The sequence below is a fragment of the Miscanthus floridulus genome, chromosome 3 (assembly GCF_019320115.1).
Source record: "Miscanthus floridulus cultivar M001 chromosome 3, ASM1932011v1, whole genome shotgun sequence".
Taxonomy (NCBI): domain Eukaryota; kingdom Viridiplantae; phylum Streptophyta; class Magnoliopsida; order Poales; family Poaceae; genus Miscanthus; species Miscanthus floridulus.
In genome coordinates this window covers 31,141,471-31,167,471 of record NC_089582.1, presented here as the reverse complement: position 1 = coordinate 31,167,471, position 26,001 = coordinate 31,141,471, and the positions used below count along the sequence as shown (strand labels likewise).

Genomic DNA, 26,001 nt, shown 5'->3' with positions numbered 1-26,001 from the left:
CATACTTTATTCGAATATAATAATGCTCGAGATGAGAATTAGATGTAATTATATGCGTGCGTGTATTTATATTAGCAGCGTAGAATACGTACATAAAAACATATTATATATTAAACAAATATGTGTAACTGAACTGAAAACAAATTAACCAAAAAAAGAAAAAGAAAAGGAACCTTTAGTCCCGGTTGGGGTTACCAACCGGGACTAAAGGGTGCGGCCACGTTTGCTCGGCTGAAGGGCCTTTAGTCCCGGTTGGTAACACCAACCGGGACTAAAGGTCCCTCTTTAGTCCCGGCTCGAAGACCCAGGACTGAAGGTTCCACCTTTAGTCCTGAGATCGTTGTCCCGGCGCGGTAACCGGGACTAAAGGCCGTTACCGCCCGGGACAACAAGGCCATCCTGTAGTAGTGGTTATATACATATGTCTTCAACTTCAATGCATGGTGTGGGGTCCACACCCATGTAGTAATGGTGGGCGGGAGAAAGTGTCTTACTATAGATCTATTATTTAGTTTTTTAAGAAAAGAAGCCTCCAAGTTAATCCTCAAAGGCCTAGTATAAATATTGATAAACTAACCAGTAGCCCCGACCCTGTAAATTGAAAATAATAGTAAAAAACAATTATTGCACAATATTAAAGAACAATTATTCTACTCTAATTCTAAGAACTAAGTATAGCATCACATACTAACAATGATGATCTTGGCCACCATGGAATAATTAGCTAGGAATTTAATGTGTTCATAGACACCAACCTTTTGGATGATGGATTCACCACAATTTGAGCCTTGCACAAATGTCCAATTAGAAAAGTGCTCTCTAGAATGGAGAAAGAACTAGAATGAGAATCAAGCAATGTAGCCATCAAAACGAAGCTAATTAAGCAACAAAGTCAAAGGAGTGGATGTTTGTTACTAACCTTAAAGCAAAAAGATCAAGCCATTCTTCAAAATCCAAGCACTAGCTTCATGGTGAAGAGCAGCCACAACAATGGAGGAAAGGGTCTAAACACGCGCCTCTGTTCTCGGGATGGAAGAGAGGAGGAAGGAGAGGACGGTTGCAGCCTTTTTGTGTTGTAGGCTTATCACCATTGGTTCTTGGCTAGAACTGACAGTGATAGAGCCCAATCACTGTCGGCTCTTGGCTTAAACCGGCAGTGATAAGTGGCCGCCAAAACACTACCGGTTCAAGCCACAAACCGGCAGTGATGTGGTCCTTCACTGCCAGTTTTAGCCCAGCCCCAATCATTTTTTCATTTTCAAGTTCATAACCAGCAGTGAAGGTACATCACTACCGGTTCTCACAAATCCAGCAGTGATGAGGCCGGCACTGATGTGCAAATCTGGCGTAGTGAGGGGAGGTTCCACAAGCAAGACTTCTGAGTCCAGGCATATTGATCGCCATATCCCACAAAACCACCTTCTTGTTTATTGACCTCGAGAACGTCTAACTGAGCACGAACCGCAGCTCCTGTCATCATCTGCGGTGCAGGGTCTTTAACTACGACATCTTTCATAAAGTTCTTGATGTCTAGTCTGAATGGATGGTCAGGAGGGAGGAATTGTCGATGTTTGTCGAACGAAGAATACTTGCCACCCTTCGTCAACCAAATGAACATCAGAGAAGCCTTGCATACCAGGCATGGGAACCTCCCGTGAACACACCAGCAGTAGAAAATCCCATATGTCGGCAAGTCTTGCAGGGAGTACTGGTACCAAACATGCATCTTGAAGTTTGTCTTTGTAGCTCGGTCGTATGTCCATACCCCTTCCTCCCAAGCACGGACCAAATCATCAATCAGAGGCTCCATGTACACACTCATATTATTCCCCGGGTGTTCTGGAATTATCAACGACAAGAATATGTTCTGTCGTTGAAAGAGGATGCCAGGGGGAGATTGAGGGGGATAACGAACATGGGCCAATAGGTGTACGGGGCAGTCTCCATTCCATAAGGATTGAACCCATCTGTTGCCAGCGCAACACGTACATTACGAGCCTCTAGAGCTTTCTCACGATGAATCTCATCAAACCTTGTCCAGGCTTCACCATCGGATGGGTGTACCATCTTCTCAGGATTGTATCGATGTCCGTTTTTGTGCCATGTCATCTGTTTCGCGGATTCCTGAGTCATGTAAAGCTGTTGGATCCTCGGTATGAAAGGAAGCTACCGTATGATCTTCACGGGGATTGCGAGCTACATCTTCTGACCATCACCAGAGTCTACCTCTAGGAACCTATATGATTCGCACTTCACACAGTACTTTTCTTCCGCATACTCTTTCCTAAATAAGATGCACCCCTTCGGACAAGCATGTATCTGCTCGTATGGCATCTAAAGTGCACAAAGGAGTTTTCTGTGCCTCATACATGCTCTTTGGCAAGATGTGACCATCCGGGAGTAGGCTGCCAACAACTGTGAGCATAACATCGAAGGCGTCTCGACTCAAGCTAAACTGGGACTTCACGGCCATTAGGCGTGCAATGGCATCTAGTTAAGAAACCTTGGAATACCTGTGAAGGGGTTGCTGTGCCGTAGACAACCTATCGTAATACGCCTTTGCGGTAGCCTCTGGCTCCTCCTCCCTACGTCCTTCATCGAAGTGTGCTTCATGATAGTCATTTAATATGTCTCCTACCCCGGCATCCCCATCATATTCCTCGATGTGTTGTCTGACGACCTCGTCTCTCCCACGATCGGCTTCACCATGGTAGATCCACCTAGTATAGTCTGCCGTAAATCCATTCTTGCAAAGATGTTTACCCATGACCAGCTTGGTTTGCCGACGTGTGTTTGCACATTTGCTGCACGGACACCAAGTGACACTAGCTCCTTTAACCCTTGCAAATGCCCGTTCCAAGAAAGCATCGGTCTTGTCAATCCATTCTTCGGTCCACGAACTCTGACTAAAGCGGCATGTGTACATCCACTCACGGTCATCCATCCTCTAGCATATCAGCGAGTAATATAAAAAATCACGTTGCATCTACACGTTCCTATACTATCTAATAGGTGAAGATAGGTCCTAATCCCACCAGAGGATATATAGATGGGGTTAGTTTCCATCTCTACTCCTATCCGAGACAGAATTTCGGCAGCACCTCCCCGCTGTTCTCCAAATACACGTCCTGGAAGGGAGATTATGTATCCGGAGAACAACAGGGAGATGCTGCCGAAACTCTATCACGGATCGGAGTAGAGCATGGAAACTAACCGCATCTACACATCCTCGGGCTGTCCAAAAAATGTGGACAATTCGAAACAGATATGGTTATAAATATGCAAAGATCAGCATATTTCCAACCGTATCTCTTTCGAACGGGAGGCGCCTAGCTAGGTTACGTGATATACGAACATGATATGGAAAGAAGGGTCTTGTATGCCTCACCTTGCTGTCCTACAAAGTGACGAGTCAAGGACGTTGCAATAGCCTCTCCTGCAATAAAAGGAACGTAGTAGTGTCAAATCTAAATTTCGGCTGCGCCTCCCCTGCACGGGGAGGTTTTCAAAACCTGCAACAAATACAACGGCACGATGGCCGACAACCACATCCACAATAGTCATTCAAGATAATAAATTTTATAAATATTGCGAGCCAAATCTAAAAAATGTTTTGACTCAGGACAAACTTAGATGGACTTATATTTGATCAAACAAAGTGCTATTTATGTAGCAACTGGTAATTCCAACATCTCATTTGTGTTCTGAACTTCCACATGCCTCCGGGAAAGGATATATCACCTATCTAGTGTATCAGGCATGCAGCCATGCATCTCCACCAACTAGCTACATTAATTTTTTTAACAAAAAAACTATTCAGACAACCCCCAGCAGCATGAGAAAGATGGGAAAGGAAAACACCGTACATGTGCACCATTGATCAAAGTAATTTTTCATCGTTCTCTAGTTACCAAACACTCCACAGAATGTAATTTTCTATTCTCCAAATAATTTTGTTGTTGGTTAGATAGAAAATATTGCTAGCTTGATTCCCTGCGTCTGCGTGCATTTTTTTTTATGAAGTCAGTTGCTAAGAATAAACTAGCGGCTGCTGCGGCTGAACAGTCGTCACCGCGAAATAGAAACAGTACGTACATCAATTTCAAATACTACTAGGTTTATTTCGATGATCGAAGGAAGATTAGGCTCAGGCGCTGTCAGATGAGATGCTTGGTGGCTTTGGTTGCTTTCCTACCCAATACCCATACCAGAAAGGAGTGCTCAAGTTTTGATTTTGAATTGATTGAACTGCAGGAAGAAAAGGGAGAAGATGCATTTCCGCTCCGCTTTTGCCATGTCATCCTCCACGCTCAAAAATCACAACAGAATATGTAGGGGAAAGCTACTATACTATGGCCAGCGCCGAGAAGTACTGCGCGTTGGTGAGCACGATGAGGATGGCCAGCGCCGAGAAGTAGACCGGCACCGACCCGAACAGGAACCGCACCAACCAGTGGAGCTTCTTCATCCTCCACTGGTTATAGTAACATGAGAAAGATTCACAAGATTCGTCTCTGTTCTATCCCTAATCTCCAAATAGTTATGGAAGCGAAGGAATGCAGTTATCAATCCAAAGCTAGGCTAAATATTGTTAAATCCTTGGGTGCCTACAATTATATGGAGCATTTAGAAAATCTTACCGGGGCGGGCGGCGCCGGTGGCGGGGTGGGGCGCCGGATGCGGGACGCGCCGGGGGAGGGGCGGGGCACCGAGGGCGGGCGGCGCTGGGGGCGGGGCAGCGATGCCGCGCTGGTGGCGGGGTGGGGCGGGGAGGCGGCGTGCGGTGCGGCGTGTGTGTGAAGGGCCGGGCGCGGCGAGGCGCGGTGGGGTGGGGGTTGGCGGCGTGAGGTGCGGTGCGGTGCGGCGTGTTGTGTGCGCGAGGGTCAGGGCCGGTGGTGCTAACCGCTGGGGGCATATGAAGGAGTATGCCGAGTGTCAAGATCTGGGGCACTCGGCATTATTTTTTTTAATTTTCATTACGGCCCGATACTATGCAGTGGGGCCGGTCGACGAATTTGCCAAGTGTCCCCTATATGACACTCGGCAACTATTCTTTTCGTCGAGTGTCGGCTACAAAACACTCGGCAAAATAAATCGATATTTCATGCTCCACCGTCCTCCTTCTTCAAAGCGTGTTCTACTTAATTTGTTACGATGTAATTTAAAAATACCTTGTCAAATTCACTCAGCAATGCATATTTGATTTTTCTACGAATATTAATCCATTACTTCAAGCAGTTATAGCTCAAATTCAATATATATCAATTAAAATTCTATAATTGCAGTTAATAAATTAAAATTATCAAACGGATCTGAAAAATTACCAAAATTTGACGTCAACCAATCTATGTTGTCTATTGCCTATACAAAAAGTTTTGAAGTCAAACCCCAATTCGACCGTCACTTTGACTCCAAATCTTACCGGATCCTTCTAAACGGTACGATTCTTCTACGGAGATGCTTCTGTTTGTAAAGGTGACAAATTATGCAAAACCTCCTCAATTTTTTTTCACAGTCTCCATGTATGATAACAGGAGATCTTGACAAATCTCATCATTTTCAGACTTCGTTTGCTTTTTTTAGAATTTAAAAACCATTCGGCCGCACGTTCGTGGTCATGTTTCCTGAATAAAATGTTCGAAAATTCTTTTTATTTCCCGAGTAAGGCCCCAAAATGGACTCAATAACATGAATATGATTTCTCCACTCAATTTATTCCATTATTTGTATCACTTGCAGTTCAAATTTGACTTAAACCAAAAAATTCCTCTAAATGCAATAAATTACTTAAATATAGCAAACAGATGGAGAAATATACCAAATTTTAACATGTAGTACCACATGTTGTATGTGGAGAGTAGAAAAAGTTTGGATGGCTGGAGAGAAAAAAAATTTATTATTTTGCCGACTGCCATTAAAAATACTCGGCAACAACATTACTTTGCCAAGTGTAAACAAAAAACACTCGGTAAAAATATTAGTTTGCCGAGTGTCAAGAAAAAACACATGGCATACCTTGTCTTTGCCGAGTGTCTCTAATGGACACTCAGCAAAGTTCTAACGGCAGGGTAATTGGTTTACCGCGGCGGGCACTCGGTAATTGGTTTACCGCGGCGGGCTACCTTACCTGCCCGCCGCAGGAAATAGTTATTTACCGCGGCGGGCGGTATGAATCGCCCGCCGCGGTTAATACGGTTTACCATGGCGGGCTCTTTAAACTGCCCGCTGCGGTAAAGACTTGATTTACCGAGGCGGGCGATTTATGTTGCCCGCCGCGGTAAAGCCTGTGAAATCTGGATGTGATTTGAATTTGAATTTGAATTTGAATTTAATTATATGCCTGCTGTATTTTTTTTAATTCAGGAAATAATTTACCGAGGCGGGCAAATAATAATGCCCGCCACGGCTAACGAACATAACCGCGGCGGGCGGTGTACCGTGTCCGCCGCGGTAAAATAATTTACCGCGGTGGGCGGTTCAACGTGACCGCCGTGATAAAAGTATATTTACCGCGGCGGGCACATTACACCGCCCGCCGTGGTAAATCAGTTAACCGCGGCGGGTAAAGCCGCCCGCCGCGGTTAAGCCACGATTTACCGTGGCCTCTAGGCCGCGGCGGACGGCTTTGCCCGCCGCAGAAAATCAAAAACGCCCGCCTCCATTAAAGTTTGTGTAGTAGTGACCCTCACCAAAACCGGTATCATTTGGATTCACATTCATATATCCATATCCACATTCACATTTAGATTTAAGGTAGAGAAACTCACAGGAGTGACAGCAGGATCATTTGGTGGAGTGAATATCATCGGTGGCGGAACATAGCCTGAGTGAGCTCCAAGACCTTGAATATACTGAAACATCTGCTCCATCCTCCGTCGATCCTCCTCAGCCCTCGCCTCAGCCTCCTCCCGTCGCCTCCTCTCTTCCGCCACCTCGGCCTACAATATTTCACCCCAATGATACAACGCAAAGCAAAGGTATGTAAAAATCAATGAATGGCGAATAAAACAGAAATAACCTTGAGTGCCTGCACCGTGTGCTGTGTACAGTCCGGCCGTGTGCGTATGGCCGGGCTCGAGCTCGTGCTCCTTGCTTGAATCTGGGAGAGAGACCTAGTACGGGTCGGGTCGATTGCGCCGTCGCCAATCCAGTACCGACCGTGCTTATTCCCTCCTCCCAACCTCATGACGACTTCTCCATCAAGGTCCTCGGAGGTGGGATCGTACTCTGGCCCATGGACCTCCCTTGCCATCGCTGTGTACTCAGTGAGGCGGGTGTGGATGGACGAGTTGCTATACGCCTCGGGCGGGTCCTCCGGGTTGTAGTGGACGTCGGACGTCGCCTTGCCCTTGTGGGCCATTGCCCACGCCTCGAACTGGGAGACGGGCACGCCACCATGTGACGCCGACTGCGAAAGAAACAGCAGGATGATTAGAAATTTGCATAGTTGATCTTTAGAATAAAGAAATGGATTCAGCGTACCCATTTAGCTGCGTAGGCCGGGAGGCAAAGGTTGCCTTGATGGTGTGGTGCACCAGGCATCATCAAACGCCGCTCCCGGCAAGCGTTGTGCGTCTCCCACCACTCAGGGCTGCACCACCTGTCCACCATTGCCTCCCAGCAGTCTTCGTGCCCAGTGCACCACCACGGAACCACCTACACGACATCAAGTATATGTAGATGAAATTAAGCTTATTTAATCTTAGAAAAAATCAGTATCAATCTTATATATTTACCTTCATGTATTGTTCCTTGGTAAGCGTCTCCTTTCTTGCCTCTTTTTTCGTGACCTTCCTAAACTCGAAGGTCACGTTGTATGTCACGACGGCCTGGAGGCGCGCCTCGTAGTGCATGTCACCCACGAGTTTGTGACAAGCTTTGTTAGCCGCCGCCATCGCTGCCACCTCCCATCCCGGCTCGCATCTGAAGAAATCCTGTATGTAGACGCAATGTATCCTATCATTATTTGAAGAATGTCCAATGAATGCGATGAATTGAGCAGTGTAGTGAGACGAAGACTTACCCACAGCTCCATAATCACCCGCTCTGCCTTGTGGCCGTAGATCCTGCCATCCCGATCATATGCATCTACGCAGACGGCGTAGTGGGCAAACGTCCAGGCCGGCTACCGCACTCCGGCAAAGTCAACAAAGCCAGGGAAGTGTGTCTTGCACAAAAGACCAAGAACGCCATTGGGATGGCGTCCGTGACCACCTGCACCCACAATCACGAAACCCCTGCCCAAGTGATCAAGAAAAATTATTAGTTTCAACATAACAAATGAGAAAATAGTGACAGCATGTAAAGTTACTTACTTTGAACCACCGGGTCGAACCATCGGGCGTCTCTCAAGAGGTATGGGTCGCTTCGGGAGTTGCGAGGGACCTCGCTGATAGAGTTTAGCCGTGCCAGAGGAAGAGGAGCCCCCTGCCGCCGCACCACAGGAAGAGAAACCCCCCCGCCGCCTCCTCAGCCTCGTCCTCCTCGTCGTCCTCCTCCTCCTCCACCTCCTCCTCGTCCTCCACCGCCTCCTCGTGCTCCTCGGGCACCTCCTCCTCGTCCTCCACCGCCTCCTCATGCTCCTCGGGCACCTCCTCCTCCTCGGACTCCTCCACCTCCTCCTCCTGCCTCTGTGGCGGAGGAGCCTAACGACCCCTGCGTTTCCTTGGCGGTGGTGGAGGAGCTACCTCCTCCACCCTCTTGTATTTCGACTTTACATTCCTTAAACCCCTTAAGAGACCCCTGCCGCCTGGCATCTTTGTTCAATCACCTGCAATTACAAAGAGATACAAAATGAATAAAACATAATTAGAAAGAGATGTAAAATAAATAAGACATAGTGCAAAATGAACAAAACATAATTAGAAGGTAACATAATATTATATGTCTTAGAAATAATCATCATGATCGGTATTAGCTGGATCATAAGTCTCATCATCACTATCATGCATGTCTACTTCCATGTTGATATCATGACCATCCGGAGGAGCAATGTTGTCATCACTGTCTTGCATACTGGGCATGGGAACTTGCCGTGAACACACCAGCCACAGAATATTCCATATGCCAGGAAGTCATGCAGGGAGTAGTGGTACCAAACATGCATCTTGAAGCTTCTCTTTGTAGCTCGGTCGTATGTCCATACCCCTTCGTCCCAAGCATTGAGCAATTCATCAATCACAGGCTCCATGAACACACCCATACTATTCCCCGGGTGTTCAGGAATTATCAACGACAAGAATATATTCTGCCGTTGAAAGATGACGCCGGGGGGGAGATTGAGCGGGATAACGAACACAGGCCAACAAGTGTATGGGGCAGCCATCATTCCATAAGGATTGAACCCATCTGTTGCCAGCGCAACACGGACATTACGGGCCTCTAGAGCTTTCTCACGATGAATGTCATCAAAATGTTTCCATGATTCACCATCGGAAGGATGTACCATCTTATCTGGATTGTATCGACGTCCATTTTTGTGCCATGTCATCTGTTTCGCGGACTCCTCGGTCATGTATAGCCGTTGGATCCTCGGTACGAACGGAAGGTACCGTAGGATTTTTACGGGGATGTCAAGCTGCCTCTTGAGAGCATCACCATAGTCTACCTCAAGGAACCTAGAGGATTTACACTTTGGACAGTGCTTAGCCTCCGCGTGTTCGTTCCTAAATAAGATGCACCCCTTTGGACAAGCATGTATCTGCTCATATGGCATCTTAAGTACACGGAGGAGTCTCCGCGACTCGTACATGTTCCTTGGTAGAATGTGACCTTCCGGAAGCAAAGTGCTAAAAACTGTCAGCATAGCATCGAAGGCGTCTCGACTCAAGTGGCACTGGGACTTGAAAGCCATAAGGCGTCCAATGGCATCTAGTTGAGAGACCTTTGTCTGGCCGTGCAGGGGTTTCTGTGCCGCAGACAACATGTCGTAATACGCCTTTGCGGTTGCCTCTGGCTCCTCATCCCTACGTCCTTCACCGAAGTATGCTTCATGATAGTCACCTAACATGTCTCCTACCCCGCCATCAGCATCAAGATCCTCGATGCGTTGTCTCACGACCTCGTCTCTCCTACGTCCTTCACCATGGAGGGTCCACCAGGTATAGTCTGCCATAAATCCATACTTGCCAAGATGTTTACCCATGTCCACCTTTGTTTGTTTACGCCTGTTCTCACACTCGCTGCAGGGACACCAAACTTTATCCGTTTCTTTAACCTCCCGAAATGCTGCTTCCAAGAAAGCATTGGTCTTCTTCATCCATTCATCAGTCCAGTCTCCATAACCCCTTCGGCCAGTGTACATCCACTCACGGTCATCCATCCTTTACCATATACGCGAGTAATATAAGAATCCATTGCATCTACACGAGGATCCTACTATCTAATAGGTGAAGATAGGTCCTAATCCCACCCGAGAATGCGTAGATGAGGTTAGTTTCCATGCTCTACTCCTATCCGAGATAGAATTTCGGCAGCACCTCCCCGCTCTTCTCCAAATACACGTCCCGGCAAGGAGATTGTGTATCCGGAGAAAAACAGGGAGATGATGCCGAAACTGTCTCGGATCGGAGTAGACCATGAAAACTAACCCCATCTACGCATCCTCGGGCTGTCCAAAAAATGTGGACAATTCGAAACACATACGGTTATAGATATGCAAAGATCTGCATACTTCCAACCGTATCCCTTTCGAACGGGAGACACCTAACTTGGTTATGTGATCTACGAAATTGATACGGAAAGAGGGGTTATACCTTGGGTGGCAGTGGCGAGGAATACGATCGGGGTCGCCGAGGTACTCCGGCTCGGCTCCAACGGGCTCTTCTCTGCAAAAAAAAGAACATACGGGCTTAATTGAAATCCTACTGTAAAACTTGCTGTGATGCTATTTGCACTGCAAAACTAGACTAAAAAATCAGAAATGAGCTAGAGGAATGGACAAGACTGGTTGCTGTGGAGATAGGAACGATGTTTACACACTTTACTTTATCTGAGATAAGAAGTGCCACTGATAATTTCTCAGAAGCAAAGAAACTTGGAGAAGGAGCTCATTTTAGTGGGCACTATAAATAAATCCATATTTAAGATTTGTTACTTATTTCATCGGCACTTCATGATATTCAACTCAATGTCTCAGTGATGTGTAGGTAAAGCAGCTAAAATAGTCTCAGTGCAATGACACGCTGCACAGATGCAGGCAGAGAATCCTAGAAGATGAACACATAGAAAAGGAAGTAAGTAATTTCTCCTTTCCTAAGCAACACAGGTGTCAGACTTTACATATCCACCTTGAGTCAGTTCATCGCTGTCCATCTTATCGACATTCACTAATCCTTTTCTCTCAAAGGAACTACTGAAGTTGGATTTCTTCTCTATTCTTATGGCAGGATCTGCATATGCCTTTTCAGTGAACCAAAACTGCTCTCCCGACCACCCTGCAATTTGCCAGATTCTTTCTTGCCCAAAACCCCAAAGAGAAAGGACCAATGTTCTGCTAGCTGGAGATGTTCCTAGAGCCACCTATCTTATCTTATAGCTAAACTGTTGTAAAGAAAGAGAGCCTTGTGAGACACCAACAACCAAATGGCACACCCAACCTTGTCAGCTATCCTCAGATGCCTCACACTGGTATGGATCTTGGCACTTGCCATGGCGGCTGACAACAATACCATCGGCTCTGGCCAGATACGCTTGGATTGTGGAGCACCAAGCCCACCGAGCACAGATGCTGATGGCCGGAGTTGGGACAGCGACACCAATTCCAAGTTCGCGCCTTCACTGAAAGGAATTGCAGCCACTGCCTCATCTCAGGACCCTTCACTACCATCCCCTACGCCTTACATGACTGCTCGCATCTTCACCTCAAACTACACCTATTCCTTTCCTGTTAGTTCTGGCTGCATGTTCGTGCGTCTCTACTTCTATCCTACCAATTACTATGGCAACCATGCTGCTGCAGATGCTTACTTTGGTGTCACAGCCGGCAATCTGACCCTTTTATATGACTTCAATGCCTCCCAAACTGCTGCGGCAGTTACTCCAGTTAGTGTTGCCTTCTTTGTTCGTGAATACTTCATAAACGTTACTGAAGGCAGTCTAAACCTCACTTTCTCCCCATCCACACACCACAATGGCTCTCACGCATTCATCAACGGGATCGAAATCGTGCCCACACCTGACCTCTTCACAACACCAATACCAACACTAGCCAATGGGGGAAACCCGGATCCATTCCCTATTCTTGCTGGAACAGGGTTCCAAACAATGTACCGGCTTAATGTTGGAGGCCAGGCCATCCCACCACAAGAAGATGTTGACTTCTACCGTTCATGGGGAGATGACAGTGCTTACATATATGCTTCTGGTTATGGTGTGACTTTTGGGAAAGACAAGAATCTTACAATCACGTATACACCCAGTGTACCAAACTATGCTGCACCAGTTAATGTCTATGCATCTGCTCGCTCTATGGGGCCAATTGCCCAGGTTAACCTGAACTACAATCTTACATGGATTTTTCCCGTTGATGCTGGGTTCTACTACCTCCTAAGGTTCCATTTCTGTGAGATCCAGTATCCGATAACAAAGGTGAATCAGAGGTCATTCTTCATCTACATCAACAACCAGACAGCACAACAGGAAATGGATGTTCAAGTTGGAAGCTGAGTTGACTAAATTTGCCATTTACTTTTGTATGACTATATGAATAAATTGCTGATTTATTTTTCTTTCCCAGTGGTTACATGGCGGCTGATCTGTTGTTTCAGGCATGACCAAAGATGTGGTAGCTAGAGATGGAAAGTCTCCGGAAGATGTAGATGTGGTAGCTAGAGATGTAGATTACCTAGGTACTGCGCAGGTGGCCGGGCGCCGAAGCCTGCGTCGTCGGCGCGCGGGGGAGGGCGCCGGGTGCGGGACGCCGGGGGGCAGCCGCGGGAGCCTGCATCGTCGGCGCGCGGGGACGGGCGCCGGGTGCGGCCGAGACGAGTCCAGGCGGCGGGCCGCCGGCGGGAGCGGCCGGCGTGGGCGGGCGGGCGCGTGCGGGGCGGCGCGCAGGCGTGGCGTTGCGGGCGGGGTGGCGTGCGGGGCGGTGACGGGGGCGGCCGGTGGACCAAACTTTGCCGGTGGAAGCGAGAGACGGCGCAGGGGATGAACCACACTCCTTTGTAGGCGGGGTGGCTTCGGGGCGGTGACGGGGGCAGCGCGGGAGAAGGCGCGGCGGCGCGAGGATGACGGGCAGGGCGGGGGGGCGGCGTTGGCAGCGGCGGTGAGGGAGCGAGGGGACGGGAGTGTGCGTGCGTGCGTGCGTGAGTGTCGGCGGTGCCAGTTAAGTCCTCGTTGAGGCCTTTGCCGAGTGTCCGCGATCTGACACTCGGCAAAGCCGGGATTTTTTTAAAAAAACCATTAAAAATCTTTGCCGAGAGTTAAGTCTATCAGGCACTCGGCAAATACTATACTTTGCCGAGTGCTAACCCTAGGACACTCGGCAAAGATATTTTTAAAAAAAACTTTTCTATTTCCTTTCCCTTTTCCTTTACCTGTTTTTTTTCCAAATTTGTTCCAATACACTTTGAAAATACCTTGTCAAATTCACTCAACAATGCAAATTTGATGCTTCAGCGAAAAATAGACCATGATTTCATGTAGTTATAGCTCAAATTCCATTTATATAATTGCAATTACAAATTAATAATTATCAAATGGATCCAAAAAATCACTAAAATTTAACACGACATGATCTTTGATGTCTATTGGCTATACAAAAAGTTTCGGAGTCAAACCATAACTCGACCGTTACTTTCACTCCAAATCTTACCAGACCATACTCAACAATCATGAAACTTCTTCGGAGATGTTTCGGTTTGTAAGCAATGTACGTGACAACTTATGCGACACCTTCTTAAATTTTTACCACAGCCTCCACATATGATATCATGACATCTTATCAAATTTCATGATTTTCGGACTTCCTTTGGTTTTTATAGAATTTAAAAACCATTCAACCACACGCTCGGGGTCGTGTTTCCGAAATAAGATGTTCGAAACCCCTTATAATCTTATAGGTAAGGCCTCAAACTGGGTTGAATAACATGAATATCAATTTTATACTCATTTTTTCCAAATATTTGAATCACTTGCAGTTCAAATTTAACTTAATTCAAAAAATTGCTTGAAATGCAATTAATTAGTTAAATATAGCAAATAAATTCAAAAATACACCAAACTTAAGCATGGAGTACCACATGTGGTGTGTGGAGAGGTGAAAAATTTTGAAGTGCAGGAGCCAAAAAAAATTATACTTTGCCGAGTGTCTGCTTTTGACACTCGGCAAAGAGCCTCTTTGCCGAGTGTTACCTTTGTACACTCGGCAAAGAGCTGGCGGCGGCAGGCTGGTTTAACGGCGGGCCAAAATTTGCCGAGTGTGAGACGTTGACACTCGGCAAAGATAGTCTTTGCCGAGTGTTACCTCTGAGCACTCGGCAAAGAGGACGTCTTTGCCGAGTGTTACATCTGAGCACTCGGCAAAGAGGAGCTTTGCCGAGGGTCGTGTCTTTGTCGAGTGTTCAAGTTTGGGCACTCGGCAAAGACATCCTTTGCCGAGTGCCCGATATAAAAAACTCGGCAAAGTTCTTGGCACTCGGCAAAGCTTGCGATTCCGGTAGTGAGACTTAAGCTTAGGGATGTACATGTGCAAGAACACGATGAGACATACCATTTTGAATGGAAAAAAGCACGATGAGGACATGCCCAAATAGGTTGGGTCCATCTAGTAGAGCTAGGCATGGTCCTAAAGCCCAGACCTAGCCTAGCATGGCCCGACGGAAAGAGCAAGTGTTGGCCTGGCCTGATGCATAGTATGGTGCTTCTGCCAGCCACCTGGCCCGTAGTGCTAGCACGAGAACGGCACAACCAATGGACCGGTCTCTGATCCCTCCTTAACTCTAGATATATATAAAACTAGTACAGTGCCCGTGCTAACGCTACGGCTTCATTTAAAAACAACCAAACAACTATATATATATGGTTTATCTAAATATGTTGATAATGAAGCTGGATTTCTGACATGACTATATACACGAGTTTCAATGGTAGTCTTTCTTAATTGTAGGCAGACGAGCACAAAGATTTTTTCCTATCCATACTGGCTTGATGAAGTTAACAGTGCACTTCACAGTACTCAATTTATTTGGTTTCTGTCTCTCTAAAAAATAAAATGGCCATGAGTTATATGACATTTTATGAAGATTACTTCATAAGAGCAGAACTAAGCCGACTAACTATTGTACTATCAACTTACTTCGTTATCAGTCTATCACATAAATCAGTGTATGACTGACTACACAGTAAAGAAAGTCTATCACATAAATCATTATATGATCTAAACACATAGTAAAGAATGTATTTGAAGTCACACACTGAGACCTTAGCCTTTTGTTGTTAATTCTGCATTCCAAAGAATAAAAAGGAAAGAAGGATAATTAGTAGGATAACATACAGAGTAATAATTCAATAGGATATTAGATTGTACGACAAGCTTGTAGAGACATTGAACTTCTGATCGGTTACGATCTTCCCTTTGACCAAGACATTGCATAATTAATTGCACAACTATGAGACTGACTGCCATTGTACCATAGCCTATATTTTACCTTGCAAAGACCACATAACTTCACACCTTGAAATGTTAACTTATTTATCTTTACTGATTTCACTCTTCTAATTATACTGTCAGAAGAAACTTTTCTTGTAAGAATTAAAGCAAGCACGGAATTGAAAAACCAAATGTGTGCATTAAGATAATTACTCCTGATGTCAAACCAAATAAGAAAACCAAGTGTGTGCTTTCAATAACCTCGGAACTAACCTAGACCATGGAACACGTCGCCCTAAGCATCTTTCAGCGTCTTCCCTTGCTCTGTAGTGATGTTCTCTGCAAAGCCTGCGAGAGAAAAATGCTTACCTTTTAAAATCAATTTCTGAATGAACAATATGGCAGTTAGAAAGCTCTATGTTTTTATAGATGGCCTACAGAGCAGTAATACAATGAACTTAAAAACGTGGATCAATGGGTACAGGGCACGCTCATCTCAATTTGACATAGTGGAAACTTGGGAAGTAACCTTATATTTTCATCAATTCCACAAGATATTGTAGAAAGTGCCACCCTTCTCAATCTCGTTCTTTTTGTTATCCTGAGAAATCAATTTGAAACTGAATCAACATAATCATGAGAAACCCAAGACGGTTATTGATATAAGAAAAAATAGATGCATATACCATTCTACCCTACAGCGGTTACAGCTTTAAGAACTGCATTCAAACATAGTTCCGTGTCAAAAATAAAAGGCATCGTATCCCCACCCCGCCAAGCTGATTTCAGTGCCTGAGTTTAAAAGTAAAAGTAGCAGGGTCAAGCCAAGAAAAATAAATGAATATATTCCTGCTCAATTTTATTGGGGGCACTATATGATGTAAGATGGGTCATTAGGTCCATGATAAATAGGTTACATCCATATGAGTGGTCTCATTGCTGGCCCTTTCACCATGATAGCAACACAAATGTAACACTTGGAGGCATACGCCTTCAAAAGCAAACTCATCAACTAAAAAAGTTTCAACAGAAGTACAGGTACTCGTCCTTGTTCACCTAGCTGTTTGGAGAAAGTAATAACAAGTTCTGGTTAGGAAAAGAGGGGCAAAATAGAAGGGGAAAGCTAAACAAGCAAGCCAGCTGAAGTTTCATATTCACTTGGAAAGAAATTAGCACTGTTGGACTAATCTGGCCGCTCCGCTTACCTCAGTGATTAAGTAGAAATTTTCTTCAACCAGCTTCTCGAAGTTCTCCACACCTCTTTACTGAGGCACGACTCCATCACCGTCACCTGAATATGCCAAATACAACATGCAATCAACGCCAACATGTATTTCTCACAAAAGATCTTCGTTTCAAATCATGGATACTGACCTTGGGCCACAGAGGTTTTTGATACAACGGGTTCTTCACTGGACTCCCTTTGCTCCACCGAGAAAGGCACTGGTGAAAAATCAACCCAATTGAAGGCACTGGTGAAAAATCAACCCGATTACCTCAAGAGGGCCTCCAGCTTGTCCATGGCACCCGTCACCGCCTGCAGCCCAATCGTGTCGGGCAGTGGATCCGCAACGGCGCTGGTTGCCGCCGCCACCGACGGCTTTGCGGTATCCGCCTCCGCGCACCCAACCTTACCACCAGCAAGACCGTAATAACAACAAAAATCAGATCAAAACCACAGACCTGAAGGAGCCACATGCACGGGGATGTAGGGAGATCAGAACCTTGGCGCGCTTCGGAGGCTGCTACGACGCGACATCGTCACCCGCTCCTAGACCCCCCGCCGCGTTCTCCGCGGGCGCCCTTTTCCTCTTCGTCCCCTGCCCCCGGTCGCTTCGCTGCGGCGATCCGCCTCGTCTCAACCATCATCACAGAGTTGGCGGCGCGTGAGATCCCGGCAGGCGCGCACGGATCCTGCCTGCTTGCCTCACGCCTGGACTCGCGGGCGGCGGTGGGGCGCATCCTGGGCGCATGCGTGCTCTCTCCCCCGAGGAGCGTTGATGATTCTTTTTATGCTGCGCGGGGGGTGGAGCGGGCGATGTGGAGGCGGAGGAGTGCGCCGCCGCGCGGAGGGCCGGCCACGGCCGACGGCCGGTCGCACCAGCACTACGTCGTTGCCCTGCTCGGTCGAGCCCGGCCGCCAGGTTAGGAGAGAGAGGGTGAGAGAGAGAGAGGAAGGGGAGGAGGGGGCGCCGCCTGTGCGCCAGGCCGCCGCCGCTGTGATGGGGCAGGAGGAGGGAGTCGCTCGACGCGGTAGGGCAGGGAGAGGGGAGAGGGGGAGTCGCACGTGGCTGCGTGGGGCGGCGGGGCGGAGCGGAGAGGGGGAGTTGCGGGCGTGGGATGGGACGGGTGCCGCGGTCGCGCGTCACTATTTTTCGTCTTTTGTGCTGGTTGCGTGGGCGGTCGCTGGGGCAAGGCACATCCAAACAAGCAGGACCGTCGGATGTGGTTGAGTAGGGAGAGAGAATAGGTGAGAGTTAATCCGGTGCGCATGTTTTTAATGTGATCTTTATCTGTGTACGTTTTGTGGGGTGGACGTAGTTTTGGTTGTGACGGTAGATGTGGGATTTGTTTGGTGGCTGTAGGATAATTTGAAGTGGTGTATTATAGGGGTAGAGATAGAGATAGAGATATGAATCACCACCCTCCACTGATGGCCGGGACAACAACCCACCATGATTCACCATGCTCTACTACTGCTACCACCCCATCCGCTCTCCGCCTCCATGACCACCCCACCTCCATCCGCCCAGCTCGGTAGCTCCCTCCCACCCTAGGTCACCGGCCACCGCTCCCGGCCTCTCTCAACGGAGGCGGGCGCGGTACAGGTAGAAACGACTTGGGAGCAATGATGGCATGCATGGCACGACGACAACGACGGTGGTGGCACAAAGCATGCAGCAACGACGCATGAGTCCTATAATAGCTAGGCTAGCACGGGCCCATTGGGCTACCGTGTTTGTTATGCTGACACGACACAACTAGGAGGTAGTAAGGTCATGCCTTGGCCGAGAAGTCAACACGACGGGCCAACAAGGCAAACACGAAAAAGTTATAGTGTCTAATGGTGAACATTTAATAGTACTAGTGCCCTGCTACATCTATATATATAGGAGGCAAAGATCATATGGGGGTGTTTGGTAGAGCTCCACGCAGCTCTAGATCCTGAATAACTGATTCGCTCCTAATTTTTCAAGCCAAATGCCTTAGCTCTATGAACTCTAGAAATGGATGATCTCAATTACTCAATTCTTGACTTGTTGGCTTTACAATTCAGACATGGAGGGAGTCGTGTCAGTCTTCCCAAGCAAAACCCACGAGCTCCAAACCACAAGATCGTGGGACTTTTTGGGCATGCCTCAACCACCGCAAGAAGAGCTGGCCTTGGAAGGAGACATCATCATCGGTATACTCGACACTGGCATATGGCTGGACTCCCCGTCATTCTCCGACGAGGGCTTTGACCCGCTGCCTAGCAGGTGGAAGGGCGCCTGTGTCAAAACTTCACATGCAACAAGTATGGAATGGAAGATGTCATTTTCTTTATATTAGCAGAGAAAACCATGATTTAGTGCGACCTTAACACCTACTGATGAAGCACATGTGATGTCGTGCAGCCAAGTTATCGGCGCTCGGTTGTATCATTATTATGCATGGGGGGACCACTGACTTGTCGCCGGTGGACGAGCTGGGCCACGGGAGCCACACGGCATCCACCGCGGCCGGCCGGGCCGTGGGCAACGCCAGCTTCGGCTGGCTGGCTGCCGGTGTGGCCCGCGGAGCGGTTCCAGGCGCCAGGCTCGCCATCTACAAGGTGTGCTGGGACGGGGGGTCCTGCCGGGAGACGGACATGCTGGCGGCGTTCGACGACGCCATCGCCGACGTAGTCGACGTCATCTCCATCTCCATCGGGTACAGGTTCCCCGTCAAATACTTCAACAGCGCGCAGGCCATCGGCTCGTTCCACGCCATGAGGCGCGGCGTGGTCACTTCCGCATCGGCCGGCAACTCCGGGCTCAGCGGCGGCCGCGTCTGCAAAGTCGCGCCGTGAATGCTGTCCGTCGCCGCCAGCAGCATCGACCGCCGGTTCGTCGACAGGGTCGTGCTGGGGAACGGCAAGACCATTGTGGTGCATGGGTGCTCGAACGACAGAAACGTCGTCTCTGATAACATTCGAAATTAACCCTGACTACATGGCTCTGGTATACTTTTCACGCAGGCATCATCCATAAACACCTTTCCTCCGGTTAACAATGTGACAATCGCAATCCCCATCAATGGGTAATTAATTAATACGAGGACATACAAGGAATTTCATTATATTAATGGATATATAGACTCTTGTTGTCTAGCATTAACGGTTTTGCTTCTTTCGAACTGCAGTTCTTGTGATCCATATTATCTCGTTGGAGATTCATACAAAGGGAAGATCCTCCTCTGCCCGCTCGAGGGTGGCTTTCGAACCAATATATCAGCTGGTCGGCTGTTGGCCGGTGCAGCAGGAGCCATTGCTGCTGGCGCAGCACCAGATGCCGCCTTCATCTATCCATTACCCACGCTTGTGGTATCTGAGAACCAGTTCGATGAGATCATGGCCTATGCCAACAGCACTAGGTGAGTACTTCACTATTGACCATTGCTTATTAATTCGCTGATGAACTGCTATGCACGTTCTCGAAAAAAAAAAATGCCTGGCGTTAAATATTTGGTCTGATTTTCATCAACCCAGTGGGTACCTGTCACGACGGACAAGCTCCAATGTCCGCCTCATTCTCTTCTCCTGGCCCAAACATTGTCACTCCTGATATCCTCAAGGTCATTCAATCAGCTCATAGTCTTTTGGAGTAATGCATGAATAATTAATTTAACAGATCGACATAATCTATCTGCACCGGGAGTGGACATCATAGCCTTGGTCTCTACTGTCACCGCCGTCGGACGATCCCAATGATCAAAGGAGGGTCCACTGGCACATCCATGGCGTGCCCACATGCAAGCGGCGCCGCAGCCTATGTCAAATCTGTCCACCGCGACTGGTCTCCGGCGATGATCATGTCAGCTCTCATCACTACACACTAGTACAGAACAGATCTTTGATCCTCGGCCAAAATGGGCTCTAGTCCCGGCATTTTTTGCGCTCGGGACTAGAGAGACCTTTAGTCCCGGTTGGTGGCTCCAACCGGGACTAAAGGTCCCAGCCCAACGGCTACTGCGCTAGACAGAGGTGGCAGGGACCTTTAGTCTCGGTTGTAACCACCAACCGGGACTAAAGGTAGACTTTTACTCCCGGTTGGTGGCTCCAACCGGGAGTAAAGGTCTACTCCCGGGCCGTGGCTGCGCCGGGGGTTGGAAAGTTACCTTTAGTCCCGGTTGGAGCCACCAACCGGGACTAAAGGTCCCCTTTATATCCCGGCCGTCTCCTTCTTCCTCCCCGAGCCCGAGCTCAGCACATTTTGAAGCTCGCTGCACTAGTGTTCTTGCTTCCTCCCTCCATTGTTTCTCCATCCATTATTTGATTCCTCCGTCGATTTCTTCGATTCCTCCGTCGATTCTTCAGTTGTAAAGGTTACCAATCTCATACTCTCATTTTTCATCATTGGCTTATCTCATATTGTTCACTATATATATATTGTTTTTATGGTGTTTTTTTTATTTGTAAACAATTTGAGCTCAAAATAACTTATAGTTTGCATATTTGGATGAAGAAAGGTTAAAGTAGGTATTTAAAATTAGTATTCATTTTTTATTTCTAGCATGCATAGCACACTTCATTGTTTAGACATATAGATAATTTTATAGTTTGTTAATTTTATTTATTTATAAAATAAGAAAATTACAGTGTATTAAAAAATGAGTATAGAGAGTAGATGACAACTGCTTCCGGTTCCTTGGCCTCTCATGGGTTTCCAAAGCGACTTATGCCGGGCCTCCCTCTCATTCCATGCGGCAAGTGTCGTGATGAGACGAAGATTGTGATGGAGTACCGAGTGAAGAAGGAGGGTCCCAACAAGGGTCGTATCTTCTACAAGTGTCCGGATCGCAATGTGAGTTATTTTATCGTATTTTATTATTATGGTTAGTTTATACCTATTTTCATGATGGTTGTGATTAAAGTTCTAATTTTTTGTTTTAATTTCAGTGGGATAGCAGTGGACGATGTTCAGGCTTCTACTGGGAGGAAGAGTATGTTGAACTCGTGCAAAAATATCTTGCACAACAGGCAGATACGGCGGCTAATGAGGCAGTGATCCAGCCAAAGAAGCCCAAAGATGTTGCACAATCGGGGGATCTGTCTGTTTTAGTTGAGATTGGTCGCGAAATCCTTGTGCTCCTGAAATGTATTTTAGCTTTAGTTCTTTTAGTGGTAGTTGGGATTGTCTACATTGTAGCGATGCTTTCATAACTTTGTACCTTTTGTGGTGGCACGCATGTTGTATAAATAATTAATTATGATCTAGGTTTTAATATGGTATTTATGTCATGTAATGCAGATGAGCCGGTATTAGATGTACAATGCTGATCGCCGCTCCCAAGAGTTCATTAACGGCGTGCATTCTTTGTTACGTGCGGCCGAGGCAAACAAACGCGACGGTTTCATGTGCTGCCAATGTGCCATATGTTAGAATACGGTGGAATATCCTTGCTCAAGGACTCTTCATTCACACTTGTTCGAGTCGGGTTTCATGCCAAACTATATTTGTTGGACGAAGCACGGAGAAAACCGGCATTGTAATGGAAGAAGGTGAAGAAGAACAATGGGACGACAATGATATTATTCCCGATGGTGCGTGCTTCAATGATACTGTAATGGGAGAAGCTGAAGAAGAGGTAGCCGCAGAAGATGAGCCTGCTGATGATCTTTGTCAGGTCATTCGTGACGCACAAAGAGAATGTGAAAGTGAAAAGGAGAAGATCACAAGAAATTGCTGTACCCAACTTGTGATGCAGGGCAGAAAAAGTTGGGAACCACACTAGAATTGCTGCAATGGAAGGCAAAGAATGGTGTATCTGACAAGGGATTTGGAGAGTTACTAAAAATCTAAAAGAAGATGCTTCTGAAGGACAATGAATTGCCCGCCACTACCTACGAAGCAAAACAAGTTGTCTGTCCTATGGGGCTAGAAATCGAGAAGATACATGCATGTCCTAATGACTGCATCCTCTACCATGGCAAAGAGTACGAGAAATTGGATGCATGCCCGGTATGCCATGCATCGCGGTATAAGATCAGGCGAGATGACCCTGGTGATGTTGAAGGCGAACGTCCGCGGCAAACCAAAAATACATATCCCATACCTTTGATCTGTCTATATGCTATATTGTTCATTTCCTAACACGAGAGTAGTATGTGGTATGTGGTATCCATGATCCATCTACAGCCTGATCTATCTGCACCGGGAGTGGACATCATAGCCGTTTGGTCTCCACTGTCGCCGCCATCGGACGATCCCAAAGATCAAAGGAGGGTCCAGTACAGTATTAACACGGGCACACACTACGTAGAAAATCTTTTTAGGGGCGGCTGGTAACCCTCTGTAGGGGCGGTTTTGTCAGCCGCCCCTATGAAAGGGTGGCTACAAATCGCTGATTTGTAGGGGTGGCTGGATATTGAGCTGCCCCTACAAATCAATTTAAAAAAAAAAGAAAAAATGGGCAAAAAATAGCAATTTTTTTTAATCCAAGGAGGTCTCCACCGGCAGCCACACGCTTAAACTTTTCTACCACTGCACCTCACGATCACTTGTGTCTACATTTCATTTTGGTTTCCCACATATTATACAAAACTGAGCATATATTGATTATTTGAGACCCTAAACTAATTCAAATCAAAAAGTTGTCAACAACAAAGTTTTATAACTTTTCGAGATCTACAACTTTTATTTTGGTAGTTTCTCCATCCGAGGTCACTTATAAAATTTGAATTTCAAATTTAAGAAATTCGAACGTAGTTTTTCATGATAAGATGATTTTAAATGAGAAAGTTATCAACTACAAAGTTTCATAACTTTTCAAGATCTACAACTTTTATTTTTACTGTTTGTCCATCCGAGGTCGTTTAAAAAATTCAAATTTTAAATTTTTAGAAATTCAAACGTAGTTTTCCTTGACAAGATGATTTTAAATCAAAAAATTGTCAACTACAAAGTTTCATAACTTTTCGAGATCTACAACTTTCATTTTAGTTGTTTCTCCATCCGAGGTCGTTTCCAAAATTTGAATTTTAGTGCTTAATTTTTAATACTCGGCGTCTATTTGTAGAGGCCCTTCTATATTGAGCCGCCCCTATAAATCCGATTTGTAGGGGCGGCTGGATATAGAGCCGCCCCTATAAATCGGGCCATTTGTAGGGGCGGCTGATAACACCGGCCGCCCCTACAAATCTATTTGTAAGGACGGTTCATTTGGCAACCATTTGTATGGGCGGCTCAATATAGAGCCGCCCCTATAAAGAAAGGAAGGCGTTGCTACAAATCGTTTTTGTAGTAGTGACATCCATGTCGTGCCCACAAGCACGCGGTGCCGCAGCCTATGTCAAGTCCGTCCACCGCGACTGGTCTACGGCGATGATCATTTCGGCTCTCATCACTACAGCCACTCCGATGAACACGCCGGGCAATGCCGGAACAAACGACCTCAAGTACGGTTCCGGGCAGCTCAACCCAACCAAGGCACGTGATCCCGGGCTCGTGTATGACGCGTCAGAAGGCGACTACATCGCCATGCTGTGCACGCAGGGGTACAACGCCATGCAGCTCGCGCTCATCATCGGCTCCAACACCACAGCCTGCTCCAATGGCGCCACATCGACAGCGGCCGTCTCCGCCGGTGATCTCAACTATCCGAGCATGGCTACACGAGTGGATCCTTGGAAGAACTTCACCTTGGTCATCCCACGGACCATCACTAACGTCGGAGCTTCAGGTGTGGCCGCCGTGTATGACATGAAGGTAATTTTTACCGATCCAGCGGATAACCTCGCAGTTCCCGTGGCGCCGAGCAGGCTGGAGTTCAACACGCAGACGCCGAAGGCCTCGTTTACTGTGACGGTGTCTGGCGTGGTGCCGCGGCTGGCCAGGTCATCTCGGCAGCCGTCGTGTGGTCTAACAATGAGCACCAAGTGAGGAGCCCTGTGGTGGTGTACACAGACTCTGATGATTGATGAAGATGACAGGTTTAGACAGTGAAGGAGTTGTCCAACAAATGGCAGAGATGTCTAAGGGTTTAAGAGAATAAATTCTACTTGTTTCATGGAATTTGATTACAAATTCCTGCTGTTCATGAGTAAGCAGTGAAAAAATCATGTGAAAGCGTCATCAAAAGATGCACACCTGTGATAAATTTGATGCAGTGCCGATCCTACGATTTCGAGGGCCCTCTGGCGAACTTGTCGCGACGGCCTCTCTCAACAAATGTTTCTTAGGTAACATTCTAAAATTCTAACACCTGACCTAAATTACAAGAAAAACATAACTATATGAGTACAAAGTACTAGACAAAATTGAACAAGGAAAAAAAACCTAGGGCCCAGACAATTTGGATATGAACTTATTCAGAACCAAGATTCACAAATCACAAAAAGGGCAGAAGGCAATAACCAAGATCAGATGTCGTTGTCTTCGTCGAGCCCTGCTTCAGCTGCCTGGTCGCCGCTGTCGTCTGGCTTCTGGAAGACTAGAACTCGAGCATCGGTTGTCTCGGTGATCTGCGCTGGTGATCGCGTGGTGAACTGGTGATCAGCGCTGCGTCTCTCGCAGTCTCCCGTCTCGTCAGAAATCCGGAAGTCGCGACTCGCGATCGCTATGTGCGCGTGTGCGCGTGTTGGCGGTTCGGCTCCTTGCCTCCCGGAAAGAAAGTGGTCGACGACTCCTTTTGTTGATGGGCCGCTACATCTTCTCATTAATCTTAAATCCTAATGGACTATAACTAAAGGGTACGGAGTATTATATACTTAGGCTTGGGCCCCCATCCCGCGAGGGCCCTTGGCCATCGCACCTCCTGCCCACCCCTTAGGGCCGGCACTGATTTGATGTTCTTCTAGTTGAGAAAGTGAACTATTCAACTTTCTGGATAAGTTGGCATATGAGGATTATATTTTTCTCATTGCTCAATTAATATAAGAATTACATATCTAAACTTCGCATGACGCTTTGCTAAACTTTCTCTCTTTTTTTGAACGCAACCTCTAGTTGTAAACATTGTTCTCTGATAATACAGATTTGTCCTTCAGCAAGAATCATGAATAGAACTTTTTTTTGCGATAAAATCATGAATAGAGCTTGAAACATCATATTGCAGCCCCCACGTTGATGTTGCATTGTTCTTTAGTGTTTCCAATGTTTATTTTTTATGTCACAACTCACAACCAGTCTAGCAAAAAATATTAAATTTTACACACCTATAACATTGAA

At 46.9% G+C, this 26,001-nt stretch overlaps 2 protein-coding genes and 1 pseudogene across 2 annotated transcripts; 2 read left to right on the top strand and 1 right to left on the bottom strand.

Moving 5' to 3' along the window:
* Positions 1-4,345: 4,345 nt before the first annotated feature.
* On the bottom strand, positions 4,346-10,321 carry LOC136543452 (uncharacterized; annotated as a pseudogene).
* Positions 10,322-11,441: 1,120 nt separating this feature from the next.
* Positions 11,442-12,666, top strand: LOC136543451 (receptor-like protein kinase FERONIA). The gene has a single exon (XM_066535894.1). The coding sequence runs from the start codon at positions 11,584-11,586 to the stop codon at positions 12,664-12,666; it is 1,083 nt and encodes a 360-aa protein (XP_066391991.1). The 5' UTR covers positions 11,442-11,583.
* Positions 12,667-24,192: 11,526 nt separating this feature from the next.
* On the top strand, positions 24,193-24,714 carry LOC136543450 (subtilisin-like protease SBT4.3). The gene has a single exon (XM_066535893.1). The coding sequence runs from the start codon at positions 24,193-24,195 to the stop codon at positions 24,712-24,714; it is 522 nt and encodes a 173-aa protein (XP_066391990.1).
* The last annotated feature ends 1,287 nt before the right edge of the window (positions 24,715-26,001 follow it).